We start from the raw sequence: 24,106 nt of genomic DNA, 5'->3' as shown, positions 1-24,106 counted from the left end.
TGTGTTTGTTCTACCAATGGTAGCATGTCTGATGTGTGCATTTCTCTGTTACATTACAAACTAGGATGGGCAATAACTGCCTCTCCTGCGTTTTATACAGTGCCAAGCACCCTGTCAGTGCACAATAAATAATTAACAGATGGGCAATGTCAGAGCTTTTCCTTTTGTATATACTCAACCTGGTGCTAGTAGGTCATCAGAAGCCACCTTTGATTCATAGGGTTTGCCATTTAATATGTCATACACCTGTGGAGTGGAAAACAAGAAAATCAGTTTTGATATCTGGAAGAGACCTGTTATTTCTTCTATATTAAGTCTGAGTAGTAGTCTCCACTCTATTTTTAATGCTCAATCAGCTACCCAATCTTTTTGTCTTGTCACAGGCTTTGCAAGACTAAAAGTGCTGCAGAAGACTTGCTTGGCCCAAGCATGAAATGAAGAGAAACTGTCTTTAAGCATGGTCACATGGCAAGTGCCAGTGTGTTCTCAGGATGCAGAGGGAAGCTTCTCAATTTGATTGCTTAAAGTTAGGCCCCTTAATCCATATTTTGATTTTTAAACACGGTAGCACAATTCCTAGGAGTGCTGAACACTTGTGCTTACTGGTGGACTGTCTCCACAAAACCAGCCCCTTCACTCAGTTGCAGAAACATGGATTAAGGAGCCTAACTTTATAGAAGTCCATAGCCTCTGCCTTAAGCCTCTACATGAATGTTCGTTACTACTGCGCAGTAGTGTCACATGGCATGAAGCATGACACGATGTTACTGCACAGTAGGAACAAGCTATTGCATAGTCAGTGTCACCAAAAAGCCGTTCATGGACTCAGGGACACAAGCATACACAAGCACTAAATGACTGCACAGCAACAAGTGCACAGTCAGCGTCTCATGCAGATGCAGCCAGTGTATGCGATATGACAGAATTCACTTTCACCGTGCACTACAAAAGTCCCTGAACATGAACCTGTGGTAAAAATCTCCATTGAGGTGCCTCAGACAAAGTAGGGACAGATCCTCAGATTGATGTTCTGAAAAGGATCTGGAACAGTTTGGTATATGTGCAAGCCACTAAAATCAACTCTTCTGGGTTTTCCTTTTGAATACTTCAGTGTGACCATTTTATGAATTTGTAAACCACTTGTGTGTGAAGCCCACAATGACACCATGGTAGACTGTCTCCTTTCAGCAGCTACTGGGAATCTAAAGTTCCCTGTGAAGACCGTGCTCTTAAAAATAAATAAAACTGTAGTTTGTGGATCCCAGTTGCAAAAGGAGCTGCTGCAAGAACTAAGATTTGTACTGAACACCAAACAAGCTAGGCACAGTACCTTGGATTTTCATAATGAACAAGTTTCAAGTTTTTCAATTAAAGTGACCACTGATGGTGAGTGCCATATGTCCTATCACATACTTTAGTCTTCACATTAAACTAAAAACAAGGAATCCCTGCATTTGTTCAAATAATTGACAAGTGGACCAGATCACTTGCCTCCCAGCTGGTGGCCATGTCCAAAGGTGTTGTTCCAGGTACAATTCCTTCATCTTCATCATCATTGCCTTTCACATCCTCTGGATCAAACAATGGCTCAAAGTTCTCAACATGAGGATCTGCACCTGGAAAGTCACAGAGCAGTTGTTAAAAGTATCTTTCAAAAGATGGAACGATCCATCTGAACAGAAAATTCTCACCACGGTCTGTGTGTAAAGACATTAGTATGGCTTGAGTCGAAGACAAATTGTTCAGTTAAATGTTCAACATTTCTATACTGGTATATTAGTTGGGATCCTGCTGGGGATAAAGTTATAAGTTCAGGTAAATATCTAGAAGGGAAGATGCTTCTTCAAACCACCAGGTGGCTCAACTTTTATTTACTTTATGAAGAAAATGAATGAATTAGAAGGCTTAGAACTTCAGTTTTTCAACAGAGCTTAAAATGCATGTTCTAAGATTTGGATATCAAATGTACTATTTCTTACACTATTGACGAAAGGATATAAAACAAGATAAATCATATACTCATCCCACATAGCAGCATTTTTCACCTTGTTAAGCAAATGCCAACTAAAAAGGTGAGCCTTGCAAGAGCTCGATATAGGTGTGCAGCATTATACTGAAAGAAAATTAGCAGCAGAAAGGCAAAATATTTAACCTAAGACCCCAAAGGAAGTAAGTCACATGCATAAAAGAACTGAAGTTTGGAAGTTCCTGGCATCTGATCCTGTGCTGGGATCACACAAAACGGGGGCTTCCCTGTTTTTAATCAGACAAAAAAAATGCTAGGTAGCGAGTATTGTCAAAAGAACATGCACTGCAGAGGGAGGTATGAGTTTTTATTCACCTGTAACACTGGCCTAAATAGAGAAATGAGGCATGGCACAGAGAAAGGGGTGACCCCAGTAAGCCGATACTCTATCCTGACAGCTGTGAAAATTAAATCAATTAATCTCCACCAGGATTCCCCCAGAGAGGGGTATAGGGGATAAAAGAAGGTATGAGCTTGGAGTGATTTCCCTTTATGATTTTAAAGCATTTCAAAAACAAACCAATGCAACATTAAGTCATTTTGGGAGAAATTTCTTTAGATACAAGAGCCAATAAAGATAAGAGCTCAGAAGTTCACAAAAGATTAATTGCCTGTGAGACTGTAAACACATTTCCTGTTGTAAATGCCAGTACTACCATTATGTATCCCAGCAGGTGGAGCTAAGGAGCCTTTGGTCAACTGTAATTCCTCTTTCCTAAACAATTTGTAATGCCTGTGACACCTCAGATGTCTAGTGCCTGAAAGGTCAGGAGAGCTGCTCGTTAATTTAATCTATCACGTGCATCAATGCCCCAAACTTTGGATCTAAATTCACAGTTAACAGTAAGTGACGTTCACTGAAGAAAAGCTGCCCTCTTAAAAAAGATATGCATCATCATACCTGCTGCTTTGAGAAGAGCTGTCAGTTTTGTGGAGCCCCTTCCAGCTGCTATATGGAGTGGAGTGGTTCCATCATATGTAGTGCTGTCAACATATGCGTCGCCCTGAAATTTAATTAGAGACAAAAAATGAAAAAAATAATATGCATATCTGTTCATAATAGTTTGTCCCTCATGTCTACATAAATGCTGCAATAATTCAAATGAGGCCCAGTCTGTCCTCTGCACAGAGCACCTAAATCCAGGACAAAAGGAACTGGAAACATCTATGTTAGCTTTGTACACATTAAATCATGTTTGTATGTTCCTACATTAATGAGATGCCCAGTAAAAAAACCTAGATAGGTTAGCTGAGTAGTATGAAAGCCTATGCTTTGAATCCATTGTTCTACAACCATCTGCTTATCCTGAGGTCCAAACCACTATCCAGTTAGAGTTCTATTTTTTGCTTTCAGTGGAAGCATGAGAGTACAATAATGTACATGTACATACACATTATATATATCCAAATATACACCAAAGCCACATGTATAATCACGTGTAAAGCCAAAACATCTTATTTCTACAATGATGTATAAGCATACACACACACACATGTATTATGTGCATGTGTGTATACCTTGTCTACATATGCCCTGATTCTGCAAAACTGATGTTCTTAACTTTGCACATTAGCAGTCACATTAAAAGTTAAGCATATGCCTGCAGTGTCAAGGCCATAGGCTATAAAAACAGGATTGCACTGAGCATACTGTATTAACATTATTTGTTCAGCATTGAGAATGTGTGTGCTGGCTCTTATGCAAGCAATCAAAGCAACTACAAAAAATAGTCAATAACCTTTTAATTTTGTTCCATTTAAGCACTTACAAATTTCAAAGCCTTATTAAATTGGAAAAAGAAATGAACCAGGGAGAAAAAAAAGCCCACACCCCAAAGCTATCTTCATGGCACTTACCTCAAGCAGAAGGCAGCCTGCCAAAGAGATGTTCTCTTGTTCAACAGCCAGATGCAATGCAGTTCGTCCAGATTTTTGCTCCTGAGCGTTGATGTCAGCTCCAGCAGCAATCAGCAGCCTGAGGCAAGACATGCTATTTGCTAGCACTGCCATGTGAATTGCACTGAGACCTACAGAACAAGATATGAAAACTGACAAATGTGGAAATGATGTGATAAAAAGTTTATAAAAGCTACATTTGCAGAACTGCAGAAAATTACTGAATTTACTGTAGCTATCTGATGAGGTATTTTTGTGTTTTTCTGTACAGTTGTCTGTGTAAACTGCAGTGGGGTATGGTCTTAAAAGATTTAGAAGTCCATAAATTTGGAACAGGTGCTTTAAGGGTGCGATTTCAAAGTCATGAATGGCCTATATAGGTCATCCTAACAAATGGTAACTAGATTATGGTACCACACTATATTAATGTACAGGCCAAGTGCTGCATTCTTCCAGATTAATTGGTACACTTCAATATCTTTCCCCCTATAAAGTGATGCTGCCTTAGTTGAGACAGGTGCAGCTGAACTCATGGTGATAAGAGGAAAAAAAAATCCTTTTATATTTTAGATGCCTCTAAAACTGACCTAAAATAGCTGTTTTAATTCACAACATTTTTAGCTTTGATACTTCACATCTACCAAGAGAGAAATGTTAGATACAAATAAATTGCAACATTGAAGAATTGGGGAATCTTGGCTTTCCGGGCATTCAAAGGCTCAAATTTCTAGTTCCAGTTGGTCACAACATAACAACATTAAATTGGTCTCTGGTACAGGAATGATTATTGGCCATCTGTTCCTCAAGCCACTAACTGCTTGGGGAGCAGAGGGAATTTCCTTCAAGGGAAAAAAAAGAAACATATCCTTAATGGGATTTTTTGCAATAATGGCTGACAGTACACAGAAGTAGTAGTAGTAGTGAAATGGCCAAACTAAATTAAGAAATACAAGTTAAATGCAATTAAAATGGAACTGCAATTTATCATGCTGACATCACCATCACACAAGTGGCATACAAATTATGAATCTAGATATTTATTATTTTCTCTCTTGTGCATGCATGTGAAAGCAAGTGGGGACAGACTGAATACTGGAGATCACTATAAAAGGCAGAAGTACAAATTTTGTATTAATCTTTTTAACAGATATTGTAAATGACCAATATGTTCGTCCAATGGATAATATGGAAAGCGGCCCTGGTCTTTCTGTACCTTCTCCATCTGAAAGGTTGATCATCAGAGAGGTTTTCTTGTGCTTAAGGAGTATGCCCAAAATGTTGTCATCTCCCTCCTGGGCCGCTAAATGCAAGACAGAGTTCCCATGTCGATCCAGAGAACTGACATCAGCCCCAGCCTTCAGCAGATCTTCCACCACATCTGCCTGTTTTGTGATAACTGCCAAGTGCAAGGGGGTCTGGAAAAGGCAAAAGGAAATGACCACAGGAAGGTGAGCAACGGACATGTTGTTTCACCAGAACTCTTTTAATAAGATTACTTCCTGAGTTTCAAATGTGTTTTTTTTCTTTTCCCAGAAAAAGGTTCTATGCTACTGAAGTGTTAGATGCACACTAGTATGCCTTTTTCTTCTATTGAATTGTTAATACTACTTATAGAGAAAATAAAAGTTTTGCAGCCTAATGTCAGCATGTAAAGTAAGGGCCTGATCCTGCTTTCCCTGTGTTCCTCAAGCTCCTACTGAGGTGACTGGATGAGCAAGGACTTGGCAAGAAAGGGGCAAAGACACTCTCACGTGTCCATGCTGAACAGCTGTGCTGGACCTTAGGGATCTGTAGAGCATTGAGGTTTGTGGAAATGGATTTCTTTGGCTGTTCCCAACTACCATCTAACCAATCCCCCTGCTTGTTCATGCCCTTCTACCCATGGGCCTTATTCCATGCCATGCAGGGAACATGCAATTTTTTGAACTTACTTTACTTCTGTCCCTTCCCATCTGCTGCTGAACTACACTCCAATTGCTTCCCAAGAATCCTCCACAGCCCTGAGTTTAAGAGCCAACATTGACCACAGTCCTTAAAATATGAGGCTATGGTAAACACAACTTTGTGTTCTTCTCAAAACTGAGGAAGTGTGGAAGAACGGTGCCTTTATACACGTCTTGTCTACCCAACTGACATAAACTGCGTTTTTCATTTAAGTGATAAGGGTGTCAGCTGGTTTTAGTGGTTTCTAAGGAAAGACTGTATGCTGCAATCTATCTTCCAGTGGGTAAACAAATATTCTGATGGACCTTTTTCACAAAATATATTAGATTTCCTCTGTAAGCCTTCATAGTGTGAGGAAAATCAGATCCCCAAGAACCAAAAATCACCTAAAAATGTACAGTTCATGCCACAAGATTACACTTACCAACTAAATCATCAACATCAACCAGACTAGCATAACAGCATACCTGATAAAGATCATTTCTCATATTGATGATGTCATCAGAATTCAAATCCTGCATCACTTCTAAGAGGTTTCCCACCAGCTCAGCGTGAAGGTGGATAATTGCTAAATGAAGTACACTGAAACAGATAAATAAATCATTTACAACATTTGGTAAGGGATTTATTCAGTGCATGCTGACACAAGAGGTGTTTTCCCTCCGAATTGTCATGATGGCTGGGCTCCAAATGCACAACTTGCAACAGCAATAAAGAGAAAAATGTTGTACAGTAAAGGTCATCTTCCCAGCCCTCTCTGAACTTTTCAGTAAAATTCAGTCCATTTTCATTTAAAATTAGTAGAGAACCAATAGGAGGGGAATAGGCTGGCATGAGAGTAACTCCTACTCTAAATCTAACTCCAAGCTTTGGATAAGAGGAACCAATCTGCAAAGTGTTAAAATGCCTGGAATTTTTTAGAAGCATGAGGAACGTGAAAATGTTCACACTTTCAGAACCTGTATTCAAAATTTCCACAAGACACTGTAATTAATGCAGAGTTTCCCTTGGGGATTTCCCCAACTTTGTGGGGGTTTTTCTTTACTTCCTTTTCATAAAGGTGACTAAGGAGCAGAGGATTCAGTTAGATAGAGATGTAATGCCAAAGGGAAAAACCTGCTTCGGCTGTGTAAGCAACCACACATGACAAGACCGTATCTTTTTCTCAGACTAAAGCAACTGGATTTGTTGTGTTCTCCCTCAGCCCTGCAGCCTTCAGCACCAGCATGCAGATTATAACTACGAAAAGAGAGACAGCAAAGAAGGGATAGTTTACTGCCCCCATGCTAAGATACTTCACTGGGTTATCCATACATTTCAGTATTCAGTTAAAAAAGTGTTACATAAAGCCCCAGCTCCTGGAGCCATGTGAATATATGTTAGAATCTCAACTTTCATTTTAAAAAGTCTCAGCCTCCTGGTTCATAGGAAAGCAGAGCTGGAAGGAACTTCACAAGATCATCTATTCCAACCCCCTGCTGAAGGCAGGACTATCCCTGACTAAGCCATCCTAGCCAAGTGCTAACCTGCTCTGGACAACTTCTAAGGATGGAGATTTCACGTTTTCTCTAAGTAGCCTGTATCAACACTACAGGTAACAGACCTGACCTTCATAGTCAGAAAGTTCCTCCTAACCTCCAATCTGAATTTCCTCTGCTGAAATTTGAGGCCACTGCTCCTAGTCCTGTCCCCTATAGGCTTTTCTCTGTGGCTATCTCTGTCTTCTCTGTAATCACCCTTCAAGTATCTGAACATTGTTATCAACCCGCCTCCAAGCCCCTCAGTCTTCTCTTTTCCAGACTGAAAAACTCTAATTCTTCTAGCCTTTCCTTGTTCTTAAGTCATACTTTGAAGGCCCATAATAATTTATTGTTGCTCTGTGCTGGACTCTTTCCAAACCGTCCACATCCTTCTTGAAACATGGGGCTCCAAACTTGACACGGTACCCCAGGTGAGGCCTCACCAGTGCTGGAGAATCACTTCCCTTGTTTTACAAGTGACACTCCTGTTAATACAACCCAGAATGCTATTGGCATTTTTTTTTTTTTTTTTTTTTGCAATAAGAGTACATTGTTGGCTTATATTCAGCTTATAGCCCACTAGAACCCAGAGGTCCTTCTCTACAGTACTGCAGCCTAGCCAATCATTCCCTAGCCTGTATTTGTGCGTGCCATTATTCCATCCCAAGTGCAGGACTTTGCACTCATCCTTGTTGAATCTCTTTTGATTGACTGTGGACTACTTCTCCAGTCTCTTCAGGTTATTTTGGATCCTAGCCCTACCCTCCAGAGTGTCCACAACTCCACCTAACTCAGCATCATCCACAAATTTGCCAAGCATGCACTCAATAGCATCATCCAAAGCCACCTTACAGTACTTTTATCTAGTCTGTAGTTCCTTAGCTTGTTAATGAGTGTCACGAGAAACACTGCCAAAAGCCTTGCTAAAGCAGAAGAATCTACTCTCCCCCTATCCATAGAGTCTATCATCTTATCCTAGAAGGAAATCAGGTTGGTCAGCAGAAGTTGCTCTTTGTCAATCCATGCTGACTATTCCTGATTACCACATTCTCCTCTAGATGCTTCACAATAGATTCCTTGAGGACCTGTTCCATGATCTTCCCAGGTATCAAGGTCAGACTTGACTGGTCTGTAACTCCCCGAATCTTCCTCCTTCCTTTTCTTAAAGATGGGCAATTACATTTTGCTCTTTTCCAAGCATCCAGGACCTCACTTAATGTCCAAAAATTATCAGTGTCTTCAGATTATAACCATAAATTATAATCTCTCCCCATCTTTCACAAACACCTCACAGAAAGTATACTATTCCCTTATGTCTAGAACTGCTAAATTACAGTAGCCACTCAATGGATGCACTTCATGGACTCAGTTCTGCCTGTATTCTATCCAAACTTGAACTAATCAAGGCATTAACCACTCAGAACTAGCAAACCACAAAATAACCTCATTCAATTTTTTTAGTACCATAGGGTGCATCACATCTAGTCCTGCCTGCTTGAAAGCATTTAGCTTCTAAGTAATCCTTACCCCATTCTTCTATTTCTCTAGGCTGTTTGTGTCCTTCACTACCTTTGCTACCAAAAGTACTCACCCTCTAGTTGCTGTCTCTATTTGTGAATGAAGTAAAAAAAAAAAAAGGGCATTAAATGCTTCAGTCTTCCCTGCATCATCTATAACTAGACTGCCTACCACATTTCATAAGGGTTTCTCTGGTCTTTTTCTTACTAATTCAATTTTAGGATTTCAGGGGGTCTGACACTAAATTTGAATGCTGGGAGTCAGCAATTCTGGGCTGCTTCCTTCATTTTTCTAGCACTGGCCACCTCGGTCCCTTCTCTTAGTCTCGCTGTTGTTACATAAACACTTGTCTTGTTTGTAGTTCTTGCCATCTGGAACTTATCTCGTACCGTTCTACCACATTGACTATTTTCAAATCTGAGCTTAAAGCATGCTATTTCTCATTTGCCTTTTATTCTCCATTTGTCTTCCCAGTTGCTAAAATTTTACATTGCATCTGTACTTAACTCTGTCAAGATTTACCACATGTGCATTTCATGAAAGATCCAACAGTTCACCAATTCCTTAAACAAGCTGATAAAGCTAGTAGTTGTTACAGTAAATCTAAGAATCACAGTATGAGATGGAAGGACACAAAGGCCTTTATATTCTCAAGAGAACCATACTTATCCAGTATAATGGCCCTTCTTGAAGACCATTAATGCATTTGTGACAGACTCTTACTTTTTATCTCAAAGGCAAAATACATTAATACATTTACCACTCCTGAACAAAACTGTTATGATACTTCTCCTAGACTGTGAGTTCTGCTTTGTAAAACAGCTCTTTCAAGAGAATGGGGAACCACTGCCCCCCAAGAGCAAAGTAATTTGAAGCATGTACATCAACTAAAGGCTCAAAAAGGTACTGGGTTGAAAGCTTGTACAGTTATGATCCCTGACTGACCCCATAAGTTGATATGTAGAATGAGCTGACAGTGCTCTTGGGCCTTCAGGGACAAAATCAATTTAAGCCTCAGGCAGTAGCTGCTTACTTGTCACCATTATCATCCTGGACAGCAGTGAGATGGCGCTGAACAGCTAGTAACATCTTCACATCTCCAGTTACAGCATAGTCAAAAAGAGCATTGGCATGACGTTTAGCGAGCTGCATGGCCTTCTCCAGGAACACTCCATCTGCAACACACATCATCATGTTCATTATACAACTACAAATTATCTCTATGCAATGAGCAGAAACATCACAAGAAGTATGGTGGCTAACAGGCTGGCACCAAAAACATTTCCTGTTGGCAGATGTTAGTCTTGCCGGGTGAATATACACTATTCAGCACCTTTTACACTCACTGAGGCTCACAGCTAATTCACTGGTTTGTCCAAATAGAAAGAATGATTTCTAGAAAAAGAAAGTGGAGTGTCAGCTGAGTACTCAGTGGGTTCATCTACATGAGATGCTATGGTGCAGTAGCAATGACCTATTGTGCCGTAGCTCATTGCTATGGTGATGTAGTGTCTCCGGGCACAAACTATGATGGCGATGCTATTTCATAGTAGTAACAAACTAGTGTGCAGTAGCTCATTGCTACTGCATAGTAGCGTCGAAAATAACCATGCAGGGATGGTACTGCGCAGTAATGGTGGTTACAGCACAGTCGTTTACTACTTGGTTAAGCAAGTACTAAATGACTGTGCAGTAACAACAGTGCAGTCCACCGCTCATGTAGACATGGCCAGTAGGGAGGAAACCTAGGAGCAGCCCAACTTAGATCCATAGATGCTTGGGTCAGAAGGGACCTCAACAGATCATTGATTCCGACCCCCTGCCTGGGCAGAAAAGGATGACCCCACCCAGATGCCCATCCAGCCTTCTTTCAAAGACCCCCAGGGTAGGGGAGAGCACCACCAACCTTGGAAGCCCATTCCAAATTTTGGCCACCCTCACCATGAAGAAGCTTCCTGATGTCCAGCCTAAATCTGCCCTCTGTCAGTTTGTGACCATTGTTCCTTGTTACCCCCAAGAGGTGCCCTGGTGAACAGAGCATCTCTGATACCTTGCTGGGGAGAGGTTTTGAGCTGCAGTCTGATAATGAAGCAAAATCCCAGGAAAAGCATAAATCTGGATTATGTATAGTACTAGACCATGTTTGAGAACAGCTGGGTAGGGAGCCCACTTTCAGAACTTTAACAATAATGCTAAGTTTCTAGTTTCATTATTCACAAGCTAAGCAATCTATAAACACATTAACAAACTCATCCTAAATCAGGGGTGTTAAACTCATCTGGCTCTGTGGGTCAGATGAGTAGTATGGGATCGTTCTATGGGCCACATGAATGGTGCAGAGCTGGCCCCGTGGATCGGATCTGGCCCATGAACCCTCCCCTACCCCCGGCCCTTCTAGTCTGAGACCTGCCAGAAAAAGGTCTGGTATCTTGGCTGCTTGGCTATGGCCATGAGAACAAGCCATGGCATGGGGCTCCTTCCCATGGTGTTGCTGGCACTCCATCACCACAGTTCTTGACAGGATGCTTGGCTACAGCCACAGAAGGTCCTGCTCCTCACCCCTCCCAAAGCTGCATGTTTGACACCCCTGCTGTAAGTATCTTACAAATAAGGAAACCAAGTACAGGGGGCTTAAGTGACTTGGAAGTTGGATACAATCTGTGCCAGAGCCATGGAATACAGCCTGGGTCTTAAATTTCCCGTCTTTGACCTGAACCATAAGTTATACTCTCCCCCATCCTTCACAAACACCTCACAGAAAATATATTATTCCCTTATGTCTACAACTGCTAAATTACAGTAGCCACTCAATGGATGCGCTTTGCGGACTCAGTTCTGCCTGTATTCTTTCCAAACCTGAACTAATCAAAGCACTAACCACTGAGAACTAGCAAGCCACAATTTCTTCCCTTGGCCTCTGGGTACTACAGGCTCTCAAAACCAAGCAATTATCCCTTGTAGGCTTCACTAGTGTAATCCTGTTACTATCTGACCTTGATTTCACAAACTGCTCTTTGTAACATTGTTCAAGGAAACCATAATAGCACATGACATAACATGTCCTCCTCTATCCCAAACCAAAAAAACAAACATTCCTCATGAAAGAGACGCATAGGTTACATGTGGTCAGAAAAGCATATTCCTTATCAGCAGGGGAGGATCCCTAGGGGGAGGGGTGGCAATGCACAGATGCACCCCCACTTTGACTCCTGAGAACCACTCGGCAGTTATGCCAAGAGAGCCTGATGTGCCTCGGACAACGGACTGGGCCGGTAAAAGGGGAGTTGGGAAGGCAGCTGCAGAGATTTAAAGGGGAAAGGGTAAGCTGCGGGAACCCCAGCAGGGCTCCTAATGTTCAGGGTACATGCTGCTCTTGGAAAAAGTCCCACCCTCTCTTCCCTGCTCCCTTGCACGTGGCCAGTGCTGCTGCTGCAATGAGGGAGCAAACTACCCACTCTGAAGCCAGCAGGGTGGAGCAGCACAGAGTCCTGAGACTGCTCTTCCATGTTCATGGTCAGCTGGGCTCCACCCTCCAACCCCCTGCATCTGGGCACAGGACAGCAGCAGTGCAAGTACTGGCTTGCCTTTAAAGGCAGTACTTTAAGTTGTCCCAGGACCTTGCATCTCTTCAGCTTTCTTCACTATATTCCTGCAATGTTTGTTGCAGTCCCACACCTTATAGATCTTAGTCATGTTGTTATTTACTGTTCTTGAGGCAAGGATTTTTTGTGATACCTTTGTTTGGACCAGCTGCATAGTTGGTAGGGCTGTGCGAAGCTTTGGTCCCTGATTTAATTCGGTGGAGATTCGGCCACTGAATCAGAAGACCCTTTAATCTCTCCTAATCGTATTGGATCAGAACCCTCCGAATCGATTCAGAGATTTGGAAGGATTCCATGATTTGGACACAGACACAGCTTTAAATGTTTTTTCTACATGGCTTGTGAATGCTGAGATAATGGGGCAGATAGAGCATCCCACAGGAGTCGGGGGGGGGGCGGTCCCCAGTGTGCTCTTACAGCAGACCTGGAAGTGGACCAGAGGCATGTCTGGTCCACTTTCAGGTTTGCTGGGGAGTGCACAAGGGGGCCCCCCTGCGTCCCTCCAGCTTGGTGATTGGTGCCTCCTGGGTCTGGGGGGCCACCCAGGGTCCCTCCGCGGCAGATTGCCAAGCCAGGGGGATGCGGGGGATCCCCTCACATGCTCCCAAGCAGACCTGGAAGTGGACAGGAAGTATTTCCAATCCACTTCTGGGCTTGCTGGCGAGCATGCAGGGGGCCCCCCCCGTGCTCCTGTGGGATGCTCCATCTGCCCCAGCATTGCAGCCACACCTAGTACCTCCAGGTAAGTAGAAAAAGCATTTAAAGCTGTGTCTATAGCCGAATCACTGATTCTTCAAATTGGCATCGAATCTTCAGATTCAGATTTGGCCGAATCAAATTGGGGACAGTGATCTGAATCAACAAATCGAATCACTGTCCTCGATTCAGGCTGAATCCAAATCGAATATACGCTCTCATCCAACAGCTCTCCCAACTTTACAGCTGGTCCAATCAATGAGATCGCAAAAAAATCCTTGCCAGATCCCTAAATCTTGGCTTGGTTTAACAATGGGTGAAAAGTATCTTAATGGACTGGCTGTGCTGTGGAAATAACTTAAGTGAAACATTGGATGCACTGTCAAGATGCTCAAGGTGGCTAGATTTTATTTTATGAATCTGAATATAATGTATACATTTAATTTTTATGACTTTATTTTCCTAGTTTATTGTGTTTTTATACCTAATATATAGTATAGCAAACCAATGCATATTCCAATAAAGTTCAATTTGTTTTTGCTTCAATTTTAAACTGAATAATATAACCGTGGGCCCCTATTACTAAACCTTCTAGTTTTTCTTTACCAGGAGGAAAGTGTGTTATTGTCAGGAACTCTGTTATATTTTGGGGTTCACAGCATCTCATTGTTTTCTAGCATTACTGTACTGATATGGCATGTGTGGTCTTATTGGAAAACCCATGTTATGCTGTACTAATGCTATTGTATGGATTATATTATGCTGGCTATGTATATTTTTTTATGGTTTGGGATATGGTTTAGCCAGGGAACTCAGGAAGTGGGCAGGCAGAACTGAAAATTATTTTTTGCCCTTGTGCTCTAGGGCCAGGCCAGTTGCCACTAACAACAGCAGACAGGAGGGGCCACTGGTAGGATTGGCACCTCTGCACATTGTCTGCCTATGATGGGGGCAGACTCTACAACACAAAAGGCATGTGGGAGTAATGGCCCTTGAGCTGAATGAGCTACAGATGTCTTAGGGTGCCTAGGAACTTTGAGATGGTTCTGGTGACTCATGGGTGATGAGAATAATGCTAATTAAGGGGCTAGCCTGGGACACTTTTTAGGGTGCAGTTATGTTAGAATATTTATTTTTGAATCTCAAGTTTTTGTGGGGGAACCCCAGTTACCAAGACTGGTAGAATCAGTAGGAAGACTTATTTCTAAAAACTCTGGCAAGGACTCTCCTGAAAGGCTAGGAGTAGCCAGATAAGAGGGTAAGAATCTGTACTTATTTTACTTTTCTGTCTCCAAACCAATGGTCTGTTTTGGGTACATAATTTTTTCATCCCATGTAATGTATATTTTGCTGTTTGTCTCCTTGCTGATTGCTGGTAGAAAGAGTGATTTCTGGGTCAGTGATACTACAGGCTGACTCTGCAGAGAGGGGAATATATAATTTCTTCCATAACCCAAAAGTAGAGGTGACTTGGGGCTATGAGAGATCACTGCAAATGCAGAGTTCACTGTAAGGGCAGAAGAACTGAGGTGCTGTGATAGGAAACTCTCAATCGTTTCCTATCACAGCACCTCAGAGCAACCAGAGTCCTATCACAGCACCTCAGAGCAACCAGAGTCTGTTCTCTGGGATGAGTGGCAGCACTATGGGGAGAAACTTGGGCTCCGGGGGTCCCCCATAGATGGAGGTGTGACAGTTAGAGTGTATGTAGTGATGAATCACACCATCTTCACCCCCACTTTCAAAACCCTAGCTCTGCCCATGCTTGTCAGTTATTTCTGTTCTGACCATTAACCAGCAGCACATTTCCAGTGAACAATCCAAAACATTTATGTCCAAATTTTTTGGAGTTTTGACCTTGACAGGAGTTATGGGTGCTCTAGACCTTGGAAAAAAAAATCAGGTCATCTAACTCTTAATAAAACCTACTCTTTCCAAACAATTAGTTAGAGAAAATCTTACCAAAGCAGACGTGTAAACTTACACATGCTAAAGGATTCATATCCTTGTATAATGACACTTCTGTCAACCACTCCCTCTTCCTTTCTCCCTCTTTTCTGATTTGTGTGAAGGATTTTGCAATGAAGCAGTGCTGATGTGATTGTTTACTTTATTCACTGCACAGCAATACATCTAGTGTATAAAAAACTTTTTCTTTGCAGATAGTTAAGCTTGCTAAATATCAAGAGACAATTTCAGGAGAGAAATTCACAATTTATATGTTTGTAGGGACCTACCAAATTCACAGCAGAAGTGGACTGCGTGGTAGCTCCTTTAATTTTGCAGGTTCCCCTGCATGCTCCCCTCCCTCCTCCCTTCTCATTCCTGATCGACAGGGAGGCAAAAACCATGATTTTAAATACAACACTGTTTTGTCTCCTGGCCAGCCAAGCGGCAAGCAGCAGGGTCACTAGAGCCACAAAACCAATCAGTAACTGGGAGGAGGGTGCATGGGAGAACCTGCAAGATTAAAGGAGCTGTTGTGCAGCCTACTTCTTCCATGAATTCAGTAGGTCCCTATACATTTTTAACTGCTGACTGCAATAGGATCTCACAGTGTGTAAAATCAATGCCAAATCTGGCCAAGAAGGTCATCTCATCTGCCTCTGACCTGAAGAGGCAATATTACCCCAGAGGCTGATGTAGACCAGAGGCATCTATAAACTAGAACTAGAACTGGTAGCCCACTGGAATGACAGGGAGTGAACCCATGCCACTGCCAATTCAGAACAAATTTCTATCCTACATGCATAGGAAAAAAAAAAAACACTGGCAAAAGTGGACCCTGAGCAAGAACTTGTGGAGCTTCCAAACCTTTAACTGTTCTACCCTATAGAGGGTATTAATATAGTCTAAAGTAAACCAGCTTATTTGCTTACCTTGTAACCTAGAGTTGGCTTCATCTGTTTGAGCTGTATGTGACAAAGTAGCATCCTCCTCCTCGTTATTACCACAGAGTCGGGAGTCATCCCTGCCTGAGATCTCCTTTTTCCCACCATGCTTCACATTCTGCTTGTCACTGTGCTTATTGCAGCTTTCCCTGTCTTGTTCATGTCCATCACTTGAAAGCCCTGAAAATAGACATGAATAGCATTAACCCTTTTGTGCAAAGGACAATCAATGCTCTGCTGGCAAGATACAGAGCTCAAAGAACTCACTAGAAAGTCATCTGCTGACTTCATTATATCAGGCCCCTTAACATTAAATGCTAGCAAGACAAAATCTGGAGCTCACTGTGCAAGAAGAAAAAGTACAGAAATGTAACTACTACTGAAGTGTTTAGGATGTTCTCTTTACCACCTTCTCAACTGAAGGATCAAGTTAAAAATATCAGTAGAGAACAGCAACTGTAGGCATGAACTTTGATTTCACATACAGTGATATAAAGGCTGGAGTGATGGGGAGCCAATGGAGTTATTCCAGATTGACTTGGGTGCATATGACAGCTGGTCCTGTAGGCAGTTTTCTCAGTGCTTTGGATTTGAAGTGATTCCTCTTTGTTTAGAGTACAAGCATTAAAAACATCCATTCTGTTAATTTTTCAAGTGGTCACAGGTTTCCCCTTCCCTCCCTTGGACCAGAGGATGTGCTTCTCTCCTACCCAGCTGCAAAATGTTGTGCACTCCATTGAAGGATTTGCCAGGTCAGGGCATTCCCAAGGACAAAAGGGCTGCTCTCAGGTTGCTTTCCCTTGAGAGCAGCTTACAGGAAACAGGAGGGCAAGGGCAGTGAGCCTCCTGTATTCTTTAAAGGAGTGTGGGAGGGGAAAATGCTTTTATAGTTGAAAACCTGGCCTCCAGTGGGCAATAATGCCAACAGTCACAGTCCACCAGTCAATTTTTAATCCCTGGGAAGACAGTTTTCCTATCTTAATAACCTTATCCAGTCACTAACACGTACAGTTCCCCATTCAAAGGTCAGCATTTGCCATCCAATTACTCCTACTCTAAGGACAAAGGAAACTGCAATATCTAAGAAAGTACTGAGGGATTTTGTTGGCTAATACTGAGCTTTTAGTGGTTAAATGCTGAGATGTGTGTGCATACATACACACGCAGCATTTGGTACTATTTGAGCCCAGCTTAGAAAGATGCAGAGTAAATTAATCTGTCTCGAAGTCTGTGTTGCTAGGGCTTCATAACTTTTGGTACCTAAACTGCCCCATTTAGAGTTAGTGTGGGTATCTCTATACTATACTGCACACCGCAGTGTAGACCCCCCACCCCAGTCTCATCTAACTTCAACAGCCACTAACAGCAATCACTCCCTGGAATACAGACGGTTAACTCAAGAGTACTATTGCAACAACGCTATTTTTTATTGTTACCATGTTTCATTCCAGTATTCGATTTTGTTGTACCAGGGTGGAAATGCATTCCTCCGAAAGCAGTATACCCATATGAAGGGTAACCAAACCCTAAAAACAACATAAAAGGGGAAAAAAAATTCACTAAAATTATCCTCCAAAGCAAAACAGACACTATATGGGAATCATGTACTCAACCTGCAAGGTACCATCTGAGGTACAGTTCTCGCTATTTTCTTCTTTGGCTTTTCCATCCTACAAAAACAAGATATTCTTGAATAGATGCAAGTTCTCCATCCCTCCACCCTGGCAACTGGAGGGGATTCTACATGCCTGAGTAGTGACATCCTCTATTCCAGCATTTTCCAGGAACTTGAAAGCTAGTTTGCCACATCTAAACCTCATAAACCAGGTTTGGTGTGTTGCTACCATATTTTTAATCAGTAGAGTTACAATGGATTCGTATTCAAATACCATGTGGTAAACTGACCTAGGAACCAGTGTTTGACAACTGCTGCTCTGCACCTTCTGTACTAGGGACACTATACTGACATTATTCTAATTGTGCTTGCTCTTATAGCCGGGTCTTAAAAAGCTCCAAGGATGGAGATTCCACAACCTCTCTGGGTAGCTTGTTCCAGTGCTTTATTACCCTTCTAGTGAGAAAGTTTTTCCTAATATCTAACTTAAACTTTCCTTGCTCAACTTGAGGACATTTCTCCTTGTTTTGTAATCTGCCACCACTGAGAACAGTCCAGCTCCATCTTCTTTGGAACCACCCTTCTGGTAGTTGAAGGCTGCTATTAAATCCCCCTTCAGTCTTCTCTTCTCCAGAATAAATAAGTCCAGTTCCCTCAGCCTCTCCTCAGAAGTCATGTACCCCAGCCCCCTAACCATTTTCGTTGCCCTTCACTGGACTCTTTCCAATTTGTCTACATCCTTTCTATAGTAAGGAGCCCAAAACTGGACACAGTACTCCAGATGTGGCCTCACCAATGCTAAATAGAGGGGAATAATCACTTCCCTTGATCTGATAGCAACACTCCTACCAATGCAGCCCAGACTGTCATTAGCCTTCTTTGCAACAAGGGCACACTGTTGGATCATTCATCTTATTGTCCACTGTAACCCCCAGGGCCTTTTTTGCAGAGCTGCTGCTTAGCCAGTTGGTCCCCAGCTTGTACCGGTACATGGGACTGTTCCATCCTAGATGCAGGGCTTCGCACTTATCCCAATTGAAATTTATGAGATTTCTTTTGGTCCAATCCTCCAATTTATCAAGGTCTCTCTGAATCCTAGCTCTATGCTCTAGCATATCTACTACTCCCCCCAGCTTGGTGTCACTGACAAACTTGCTGAGGGTGCACTCCATCCCATCTTCCAGATCACTGATGAAAATATTGAACAAAACTGGCCCCAGGACCAACCCCTGGGGCACTCCACTTGATACTGGCTGCCAGCTAGACATCAAGCCATTGACTACAACCCTCTGAGCCCAATGATCCAGCCAGTTTATCACATCCACTGCACTCCCCTCATCTACAGAGCTAGTCATCTCATCACAGAAGGCAATCAGCAGATGAGAAATTAAGTAATTTTAGTCTCTTGCTATTCAGGCCAGCAGGAACAATAGCACTGGAGAGACTAATTCAAGCCCACTCCTGAAAAAAATATCTGCCCATACTTTATTTCTCAGAGTGACACTGATAGGCTATGAAGGACTTTTATCCAGTCCTTCTCAGCAAGAAGAATAACATCTGTGACATATAACCACAAGGAAACAACTATGAGGGGATTATTTGACTGCTAATATGAAACCAGAAATTATAGGAGATATTCTTGTCTGACCTGTCTTTTCATATCAGTGAAAACCAGGAGTTACTCAATTATGGCAATGAGTTACACTGGTACAAAGTAAGTATGACAGAGGAGAATCAGGCTTCATAGATCTATTGATATGTGGGATATTTCCCAAGTTTACTTTATTGTAATGAACCCTTGGAAACCCCCCTCCCCCCCGTGAGTATTAAAGGAAACTCACGTCAGTTCTCTTTTTATCTTTACCTGAGCCAGCACCACCTCCTCCACCGCCATACATTCCACCCCCGCCACCTCCTGCACCACTGCCTCCACCATAGCTGTCAGAAAAGTTAGGCATCAGCTTCTGTCGCTTCCTCTGCACTTCTTCTTTGTCTGTGTTTTAAGGAAGAGAATGAAAGAAAAACAAAGAGATGACTCAATTCTCTCTCAATGACCAGATGGAGACAGAAGAGAGCATTGATACTGAACTGAACATGTTACTAAAAACCATTAGCTTGATTTGAAGTGATACAGGAACACTGAAACTTTACCAGCTCCAACACAGTAAGACTTTTATGTACAGTAGGCAGTGGTGAAACATTCTAGTGAGTAAACAACAAACCAAGCAAAATTCTCAGACAGACTGTAGGACCAGCACCACTCGGGTTTTCATTCCACCCCTCATATTGTATCAGGTGCATCTATGCTTAAATAGGGGAGACTGGACGAGGATGTGGCACAGATTGGGTAACATTTTCAAAAATATCTGTGCGCCAGTTTCAAAAGTGACATGGATACTTTAAGAGCCTAAATCTTGATGAAAATCAATGGGTTTTTGCTTCCTAAATGCCCAAGTTGCTTCTGAAAATCACACACAAACATTTTTTAAAAGGTTATCATTGGGAACCAAAAGCACAGTTTTTGTTGACAGACAAATGCATTTTAGAAATGGCCACATGATTTATAAGTGTCAAACTATTGAACGCTTTGATTTTCAGACATGCTAAGTACTTGGACCTTCCACTTCTCTCATTTAGGGTTGTGTTGCTAATTCAGCAATTTTTACATTAGGACCTAACTAAAACAACACAGAAGGCCAGGAGAATAAACCTGAGTTTAAAGTTGGACATAAAAATAGCAAACTGCTCAGTAGCTGAAGGCAAAACATGCCTTAAATATTTTATATTTTAAACAAAAGTCTTTAGCTCCATCAAAAACCACCTTATCAGCTAATCAAAAAACTTCCCGTATCATAAAATGAAACATACGTAAGACAAAACTCATGAAAAGAGGTGGCACTGAATAGTGACAAACATTCTAGCAAAGAGGAAGTCCAGACACTGTGTTGAGAAAAGAAAATATCCCCTAATAAAAAACAGAATCACCCCCAAAAGGCGTGTGACAAATATGATAAGGACATTACATGCATAGCTACATCAGTCTAAGCACCAAACCCAACTGGTGACCATATGGGACAGCATATGGAATGGTCTACATACAAATGCACAATTTGCAAACATACACAGTATATAGATATATGTGTATGTGCACAAAATGTACTTGCATCCAGGAAGAGAGAAGACCCCACAGAGTATCTAGCCCAGGAAACAGACATTTGTAAGCTTACTCAAACATTTTCAACAGGGAAATAGCCCTGCCCCTGAATGCCAGTCTGTACAATAAGTTGGGCATGCATTGGGATATAAAACCCATTTGAAAGTCAGAAAAGTACCCAATGCCTAGTACAGTGGGTCTCAGATTTGAGGTACTACCCTACTATTATTAAATATGAACACTAACCACAATCTCATATTTCAATCAAACTAATTTGCAGCATGAAAGTCTTTAAAATATATTCATCCACTGCTGAAGTTTCCTGAAACTAATTACTTTACCCAATTTCTTACATTATTTTTACACAAAAATAATCAATAATACCAGCTCTCTTTTTGCAAAAAGCGTTCCCAGGTTATTTATTGAACACAAGGGGTCAGAACATTCCTCAAATTCCAGTGAAATGGTGGTGGTGGGGAAATGCAAAACACCGGCACTAGTCAGCCCCTTGTATCTACATTTCATTTGAACCAAAATGCCCTAGCAGGGTTTCAGTAATAACTCCAAGAACGAGTGCCATCCACTGTATTGCTACTATAAGGGACACCACTTGGCAGTAACATTTTGTAGAGAAATATTCATGCATTTACTGCACAGTAACCCAATATAAAATAGCTAACTGAACCCACTTGGCTGTGATTAGTTTTCTGCTCAACATGAGTAGTCAAGTGCCTTGAAGGTGATAAAGAAATTTTCTGAAGGTGATAATAAAGAAACAAGAAAGTTGATCAACATGTGCCCTATCTTTCTCACAAATACTCAACAACTCTGATATTTCCCTATGAACAAATGAAAACAGATTGAATTACCTTTGACTTCTGGATAGTACAGAAAAGGCTTTGGTTCACTTGTTTCCAGATCAGATTTCCGCCGCAGTTGAACAAATACAGATGCTGGTTTTGTGATATTGACATCTCTGTACTTGGGGGTTTTGAACACAATAGCAAACTGTGAACAACATGGATCAGCAGATTTGTCAGGGACACTGTTTTTTGCATTAAGGTACTGCTTTACATCTTAAGGTTTTTAACTTTGTGGGAGTTTGGAAGAAAATCATTTCTGCATGATGTGACAGAGGGGTAAACAAGAAGGTTCTGCACTCTGGATGGCAGTGGCATTGGAGGCTGGATTGGTGCTGGACCAGAAGCAGCAGCAGCTCCATTCTTGCAACCCCTCTATGCTGGTGCCCATTGTTCATGCCCTAGTTTTCCACCCATAGTTACACTACTGGTCTGTCAAAAATATAAACCGCTGTTTTAGTTCTTATTTCTACTTTGAAATTCATTAAAAATTTGAATGTCCATTTTAAAAGGCTGAGTTGTCTTGAGAGATACTAAAGCATCATACTTGGCTATTAGGTATTTCTCTGTTATTTTTTCTGCCCAGAACAGATTTCTCAGCGTCCCTGAAATAGTTAACTCATTTTTGCCATGGAAGTTCTTTGCCTTATTATATATCCCTTTATTATTTAGGGACCACATTTTACAGATATCTTTTAATTAAGATTTTAACATTTTTCATTTGCATCTATCATTTATCTTTAAATAAGGCAGAAGAATTAACAAAAGAAGTTAATGACAGGAAAAATTAGTTCAGGGAATTAACCTCAATAGTTCCAATCTAGTTTTAGTTGCTAGAGAACTAAAAGAAGGCAGGGCAGATTTGTACCTTACAAACTAACTAAATTAGAGCTGCAAAAGCTTTTATGAACCATTGGCTTCCTTCATCATAGCATCTGAGAAAGTAAGCAGAGGCTTACAAAAGCTTATGTGTCTCTGATTTTAGTCTGTTAGGTGTAAATCTACCCAGCCTTCTGTGTGAATTCAGGCAAACACAACTAACACTCTACAGAAGTGAAAGTCATCCACAAGTGATAGCTCGTTGGTCACTTACCTGTCTATGTACATCTGTAGGAGAAAAATCTCCAAAACCTTCCCACATTCCACCATTTTCATCCTCCTCATAAAAACGAATTTGAATGTCATCTATAATGATTAGGAGAGAGTTAATGGATGAAGAAATGAATGAACAAATTATGGGTTTTAGGCTAGTTTTATTTCTAAAACAAAAATAATATGATGCATGGCAGTTCTAACAGCTCATTTCAGATTTTACTTTTTTCTTAGTATTAAAGTATACTGCATATGCAAAGCGAAGATTAACTATTTCAGGGTAATGGAAAATAATTCTTTCTAATGCTGAATTTCACCCAGCATTTCTTTCATGTGGTAACTTGCCGCATTAAGAATACATTCATCATCTTTATATACCATATTTACTCAAATACGGGATAAGGTTTCTTTCACTCAACCAGCAAAGGGGGGTGGGGGGGAGCCCCTCATCTTACATTCACATACAAGGAAATCTCTTTAAATATATTGTCTATCATTAACCTGCTGCCAAAAGCAGCACATGCTCAGTAATGGAAGCCAGCTATGAAGTTGACTATTCACAGCCAACACTGAGCATTACTACAGAATACATGGCCCATAGTAGACAAACGTACTGATAGGAACCTTTTCTGTGGCCCTTATAAAATGGGTGGGTATTCCCTCTGTGACAAAGATGGCACTGGGCCTGGAGGTACTGCAATACCAGTCCGGCACCGGGAGGGCCAGAGCCAGTCTTGACACTGTGCCTTTAGTATTAAAAATGCACTACATTTGATCTTAACCAAAAAGGCAAAGATGCTGATAGAAGCCTACCACAAAGATAGGTCAACCTATCTAAATAAGATATATGGCAATAGTCACTGAGCACAGTTTTCTTTAGCACCAACTCTTTTCCAAGTCATGGCAAGCCACTATATTGTATACATTTCTACATCCTCTTCACTCCCACAGCTGAGCAGTGCCTTTTCTTTCCCATTTCCAGTTACTCCTATTTCCTCACCAGCCTTAAATGTCTGGCAAACATCACCAAATGGGGCTCCAAACACTTCACCCAGAATCCCTCTGTTGACCCCTATCTCAGCTTATCGCAAACTATTAGTGTTGCCCCACTCTCCAGATGAGGTAGAGCCAGACCAGTTGCCCTGCACCTCATCTACATATATATATTTTTTTTTTGGAGGACCCCAGGACTTGTGACAAGAACACCCCATTCCAGTCATGAATAGGGGGCTAATTAGCACATGGATCCTTTGTGTGGGGGTATTTGCAGTAAACACACATACTAAGCAGAG

At 41.5% G+C, this 24,106-nt stretch overlaps 1 protein-coding gene across 5 annotated transcripts in view; it reads right to left on the bottom strand.

The window, feature by feature from the left end:
- The window catches only part of NFKB1 (nuclear factor kappa B subunit 1), an 89,898-nt gene that overhangs the window by 4,293 nt on the left and 61,499 nt on the right, over positions 1 to 24,106 (bottom strand). For all 5 annotated transcript variants that reach the window (XM_006272722.4, XM_014600070.3, XM_006272721.4 and 2 more), the window contains 12 exons: positions 22,816 to 22,907; positions 21,732 to 21,870; positions 19,573 to 19,701; positions 17,530 to 17,619; positions 16,082 to 16,273; positions 9,938 to 10,079; positions 6,334 to 6,448; positions 5,136 to 5,337; positions 3,884 to 4,053; positions 2,928 to 3,030; positions 1,492 to 1,616; positions 180 to 246 (listed from right to left, as the gene is read on the bottom strand). In XM_006272722.4, coding sequence (XP_006272784.2) covers positions 180 to 246; positions 1,492 to 1,616; positions 2,928 to 3,030; positions 3,884 to 4,053; positions 5,136 to 5,337; positions 6,334 to 6,448; positions 9,938 to 10,079; positions 16,082 to 16,273; positions 17,530 to 17,619; positions 19,573 to 19,701; positions 21,732 to 21,870; positions 22,816 to 22,907 — 1,566 coding nt within the window. The remainder of the gene's footprint in view (positions 1 to 179; positions 247 to 1,491; positions 1,617 to 2,927; positions 3,031 to 3,883; positions 4,054 to 5,135; positions 5,338 to 6,333; positions 6,449 to 9,937; positions 10,080 to 16,081; positions 16,274 to 17,529; positions 17,620 to 19,572; positions 19,702 to 21,731; positions 21,871 to 22,815; positions 22,908 to 24,106) is intronic.

This window comes from Alligator mississippiensis, chromosome 2 (genome assembly GCF_030867095.1).
Source record: "Alligator mississippiensis isolate rAllMis1 chromosome 2, rAllMis1, whole genome shotgun sequence".
Taxonomy (NCBI): domain Eukaryota; kingdom Metazoa; phylum Chordata; order Crocodylia; family Alligatoridae; genus Alligator; species Alligator mississippiensis.
Note: the sequence above shows the minus strand (reverse complement) of the source record. Positions and strands in the feature narration are given on the sequence as shown.